Source organism: Rhinoderma darwinii, chromosome 6 (genome assembly GCF_050947455.1).
Source record: "Rhinoderma darwinii isolate aRhiDar2 chromosome 6, aRhiDar2.hap1, whole genome shotgun sequence".
In the NCBI taxonomy this organism is placed as follows: Eukaryota; Metazoa; Chordata; class Amphibia; order Anura; family Rhinodermatidae; genus Rhinoderma; species Rhinoderma darwinii.
In genome coordinates, this window is record NC_134692.1 from 140,971,082 (window position 1) to 140,977,081 (window position 6,000).

General features: G+C 40.6%; 1 protein-coding gene across 2 annotated transcripts in view; it reads right to left on the reverse strand.

Annotated features, from left to right (window-relative positions):
• LOC142656532 (syntaxin-binding protein 4-like) overlaps positions 1-6,000 on the reverse strand; it is a 75,433-nt gene that overhangs the window by 22,692 nt on the left and 46,741 nt on the right. The window contains exons 1-4 of one of the 2 annotated variants that reach the window (XM_075831462.1): positions 5,370-5,443; positions 3,026-3,121; positions 1,157-1,226; positions 861-935 (exon numbers count right to left, since the gene is read on the reverse strand). The exons of the other annotated variant lie outside the window; for it this stretch is intronic. Coding sequence (XP_075687577.1) covers positions 861-916 — 56 coding nt within the window. The 5' untranslated portion in view covers positions 917-935; positions 1,157-1,226; positions 3,026-3,121; positions 5,370-5,443. Of the gene's footprint in view, positions 1-860; positions 936-1,156; positions 1,227-3,025; positions 3,122-5,369; positions 5,444-6,000 lie in introns of those variants that run through there. 2 annotated transcript variants of the gene reach the window in all.

Sequence of the window (6,000 nt, forward strand, 5' to 3'; positions counted from 1 at the left end):
CAACATCTTTAAGCTGACCATCATAGGTCTCTTAAAGGGACCATCAATGTCAGACGTAGAGCCTTCAGATGGTGGAGGAGAACATGTGATGGGATGTCGTTGGTTTTCTCTTGTGAACAGATGGCAAAATAAATTAGGATGCAGCTCACAGATGAAGCATATTGTATGTCCGTATTTTAGAAAGTCTGCCATCCAGGTCACCGTGACCCCAGTAGAGAGGTGTTAAGATGTGCTACATCACCTTCCTACATGGGTTTGGGTTACCTCATCTTAAAGAGAAGGACCCCCATGGATTAGCGTTTCCACCATTGGCACCCCCCACCCCTTCATGAGCCAGACCAGAGGGCTTCTAAGTAGCAGTGGTACACACTCTGGTGGACTCTGCCAGGCCCAAATACTAAATGGTCACCCAATGCATACTACATTTCCCCTGCAGAAGGGTGCTGGATCCAGATGATCGCCGAAACAGCTTTTTTTGGGGGTTGTCTTTGTTGTGAGTCATCTTTTTAGCAGTAGAGGGGGGATAGTTGTAGGGGTATCGGAACTTCCCAAGCTGACTGGTCTTCACCAAAATATTGTCGGCTGAGTTGGGTGTGTTTGTTGATCATCATTATCTCTGTTGGATTGTCCGGCTGCACTCCTGTCTCTATACATTTTCACTGGCCATACACTTGAGAAAAGTCGTTAACAGTCGTAAAATCTGTATCAATAATCGTTACGTCTATAACTCTTATGGAAGAGTCTTTGGACCACCTAAACTCCAGTCATCTTGTAAGGTTACACCTAGAACCTCCTGTAGAACACCAGGGATGGTCCAAAAAAGTTAGACAATCAAAATGAGAAAAATGAAACTTCCAGACCTGGCCTCATCATCCCGAGCTATGAGAAGTCGCATGTATCCGGTAGCAGATGCCATCCGTAAAACGTCCACAGCACTGTGGAGAGACAGTGGGAAATTAGTCCTACGACTGGATACACGATTGTAAGACCAAGAACATTGGTGACTAGCAACCAATCAGATCCCAGATTTCATCTTACATTTGATTGGTTGGTATGAGTTCACCCTTTTTCCCCTCAGTGATGCCCATTTTATACTACTCGCATCTAAGACCATATCGTTATTCATAAATGGTCCCAGCTTTATAATATCAGTTACCTGTCGTTGGAGACTCGGAGCAGACTTTCTCCATTCACCTCTAGAATCTGATCTCCAGGTTGCAGCCGTCCTTAAACAATTATAAAGAAAAGATGTTACCGCATTGTTTATTTGGATGTACCCACCATGGCATGGAGGAACCTTATACAACCCTCAAGACCTTATCAAATGTGGAATATGGATCCAAGGTAAAGTTTTGCCCCGGGTATATGGCTGGTTAACTGTAATGAATACTAGGGCGGGACACAGCTGGATGAAGGTGAGTTAATTGTGTGGAAACCAGTATGGTGCATTGCTGGCTGGGTGATGGTTATGGAAGGCACCAGTATAGGACACCACTGGCAGAAGGTACTGGAAGAGAATAGAACAGGACATATCTGGGTTATGGTGATGGATAAGACTGGCAGAGGACAGTGTATAAAACACTACTGGAAGGAGGTGATGGTGGAAACCAGTATGGTGTAATTCTGGCAGGTTATGGAATTGACCAGTATAGGACACCACTGACTGAAGGTGATGGAGACTGGCATAGGACAGGGTCAAGGACACTACTGGAAAGAGGGGATGATGAAAACCAGTATGGTGCATTGCTGACTGGATGATGGTTATGGAACGGACCAGTATAGGGACACATCTGGCTGAAGGTGATGGAGAAGACTGGCAAGGGACATGGTCTAGGACAATACTGGAAGGAAGTGATTGTGGAAACCAGTGTGGTGCATTACTGGTGGGTTATGGACATAGTATAGGACATAGTTGGCTGAAGGTGATGGAAGAGACTAGGACAGGACACAGCTGGCTGATGGTAATGGAGAAGACACTGGACATTGTGTAGTGAAAGGGGATGAAGGACACAAGCTGCTGGTCAAAGGAAATAGAAGAACATTGTTGGCTGAAGGACATTTCTGGCTGAAGGTGACAAAGGAGATCAGCATAGGATGCTGCTGACTGTACATTATGGGGGAGACTGGAAGACGTCACGACTAGCTAAAGCTGATGGAGGGGACAAGTAATGGACACGATTGACTGAAGATGATGAGGGAACAGTACAAGACACTGCTGGTGATGGACATGTCTGGACATGAGGACACTACTGGCTGAAGATGATGGACAAAGACTTGACATGACAATTCTGTATGAATGTTATAGAGGGAACCTGTAAAGGTCACCACTGGGGAAAGAGATGGAAAAGACTGGGACTGGACATGCTGGCTGAAGGTTGTGGAGGAGACCAGTATAGGACGCTGTTGACTGAAGATGATGAAGGAGAATGGGACATGACAACAATGGATGAACACGAAGAAGGACACTATTGTAGAACTTTGTAGGTTGAAGGTAAAAGAAAGAACTGGAACGGGGCATTGTGGGATGTAGGTGATTAAGGAAACCAATATAGGATACTAATAACTGGTGATGACCAGTATAGGACAGTGTTGAATGAAGGTGACAGTTCTGGCTGAAGGTGCAGGATATCAGGACACTGATGGTTGTAGGCTATTGAGATGACTAGGATTAAATATGTTGAGAATAGTGGACACAACAGACAAGTCAAAATATTGTAGGGTCAAACGGAAGGTCGAATTTAGACTGGTCTGAATGGTGCCAGAGAGCGAATGGACATGGATCGAATATCGACTGTGGTAGATCCGGAGAAGAAACGATCTAAGTGCATGGAGAAGAGTGAGGAGCAGAAGACTGTCTGGTGTAAGGGGTGGCACAGCCCGAAACTCCACAAATATGAGGAGAATAACATGGTAGAAATGCAAGCGACCAAACCCCATGAGGACATAGTGGAGACCAAGGAGGCTGAGACTATCCAGGCTCCGGGCCACGTCAAGGGCTGGACATGTAGTCAAAAACTTGTCTTACCATCAGAATAAGCAACTCCACCAGGAAGGATTCTTTTAACGTAAACTCCATATTCTTCTCTGCTGAAATCCCGTAATCCTCCAATTACCTTAATACCTGCAATGCAAATTGTTGTATTAGGAACTGGGTGATACGAGGAAAATCATCACAATCACTTTCAGATGTCACCTGCGATAGATATAGATAGATTCTGCCCTAGGGTGATTTTAATTAGTTTAATGCTGGTTCCTACGTTCCCCGAGTATATTCTGCAGGCTTAGACCCAGCCGTAGCGACCCACCTTATAGAGGTCGTCTTGTCGTGGCAGGTGGGCTCACACAATTTGATCAAAATGTGCGCTAAGAACCTCCCTATTCTAAGTAGATTCAGCAGCAATGCATATTTATTTATTTATAGTGTTTAGGTGGCGATAGATAGATAGATAGATAGATAGATAGATAGATAGATAGATAGATAGATAGATAGATAGATAGATAGATAGATAGATAGATAGATAGATAGATAGATATGAGATAGATAGATATGAGATAGATAGATAGATAGATAGATAGATAGATAGATAGATAGATAGATAGATAGATAGATAGATAGATAGATAGATAGATATTAGATAGATAGATATTAGATAGATAGATAGATAGATAGATATTAGATAGATAGATAGATAGATATTAGATAGATAGATAGATAGATAGATAGATAGATAGATAGATAGATAGATAGATAGATAGATATGAGATAGATAGATAGATAGATAGATAGATAGATAGATAGATAGATAGATAGATAGATAGATAGATAGATAGATAGATAGATAGATAGATAGATAGAATATGATAGATAGATAGATAGATAGATAGATAGATAGATAGATAGATAGATAGATATGAGATAGATAGATAGATATGAGATAGATAGATAGATAGATAGATAGATAGATAGATAGATAGATAGATATGAGATAGATAGATATTAGATAGATAGATATTAGATAGATAGATAGATAGATAGATAGATAGATAGATAGATAGATATTAGATAGATAGATATTAGATAGATAGATAGATAGATATTAGATAGATAGATAGATAGATATTAGATAGATATTAGATAGATAGATAGATAGATAGATATTAGATAGATAGATAGATAGATAGATAGATAGATAGATAGATAGATATGAGATAGATAGATAGATAGATAGATAGAGTAGATAGATAGATAGATAGATAGATAGATAGATAGATAGATAGATAGATAGATATGAGATAGATAGATAGATAGATAGATAGATAGATAGATAGATAGATAGATGATAGATAGATAGATAGATAGATAGATATTGAGATAGAATATGAGATAGATAGATAGATAGATAGATAGATAGATAGATAGATAGATAGATAGATAGATAGATAGATAGATAGATAGATAGATGATAGATAGATAGATAGATAGATAGATATGAGATAGATAGATAGATAGATAGATAGATAGATAGATAGATAGATAGATAGATAGATAATAGATAGATAGATAGATAGATAGATAGATAGATAGATTAGATACGCAGATAGAATAAATTATATTTGTGATTAATCGTTATATGATAAAGCAATGCATACAAAAAATGTAATAATAATAATCCAGAAATGTTATGGCAAGTAATCGGTTAATCCTCCCCTCCCCCGGGTGACGTCATCAGGGTGTGTTGTGATATTAGTGGCTTTTATATCTCATTATCATTCTCCATCACTGACTCAATTGAAGTAATGGTCTCATATTTCCCCCAAACAATCCACAAATCCTCTTAGGGGTGGGTGCTGCCAGACATTAAATCCTGTGTGATTACAGTGAGGGGTGATTGCTTTACATGGCGGGCGCCCCCGACACTGCCTATAATATGGAGAAGCCATTATTCAAGGTCACTGGCATTATACAGTTTATATGGTGCTGGGACTGGGGCGGACGAGCTCACGGGATCCCAGCCAAGAACCCCTTCTCCATCGCTGTCATAGACTATGTCCGGAGCGGTCGTCCTATACAGCCGCCATTACTATATCCAGAGGTCGTAAACCAGTTTTCCCAAGACCCTGAATGGTATATAAACATCTAGGGCTGAATTACCATTTTCCCTGCTCCTTCTCTTTTACTGTTCTGCTGGGTGTCAGTCTTTACTGTAGTTCTGGCATTCCATTCATGAAAGCCCAGGATAGTAAAATGGGATTATTATCGGGGCTATAATCTATTCGGGAAGCTTTTTTTGTGTCTTGCTTCTATAAAAACCATTTTTAGTCAAAGATGAAGCATATTGTGTTATGTAATAAGTCACTGTGCTTCTCACCTGGGCCTGCCCTTGTTACTTTGCTACCCAATGAAGCATCCTGATTGACCTATAGGGGGCGTGTAAAGAAATGAGCACTGTCAAGTAATGTGGACAGCTGCTCCCATAGTCATGCTCCACCTATGTCACCTCCCCTGACACGTCTGTTTTAGAAAATACTTGTATTCCCAATGAAATAACAATTCTGAAGCTTCTTTTCATAGAACTCTATGTTGTGCCTCTGTTATTCCTCCTAGAAATTTATGAATAAATTGACTACTTGGGGGGTGGGGGGTGTCCCTACACAGCCTGACACTGTCCAATCAGTGCTGACTAAGTGACACTCTGTAGGGACACGCCCCTTTGACAAGAGAAATGGTAACACCCAGTTGTCAATTTATTGAGACATTTGTAGGAGGAATAACAGAGGAATGGAACAACACAGAGTTTTAAGAAAATATATTCCAGAATTGTTATTTCATGGGGAATGCAAGTATTTACAATAATAGACATGTGAGGGGAGGCGACCAGTCCTCTATAAAAGCACGCACTAGTCCGCTCTTGGGTCTCGATATAAAATCTGCAGCCGATACTCTCTTATATGGCAGAGGGGAGCAAGCACGACCTCTGCACCCCCTATAGTTACATGGTT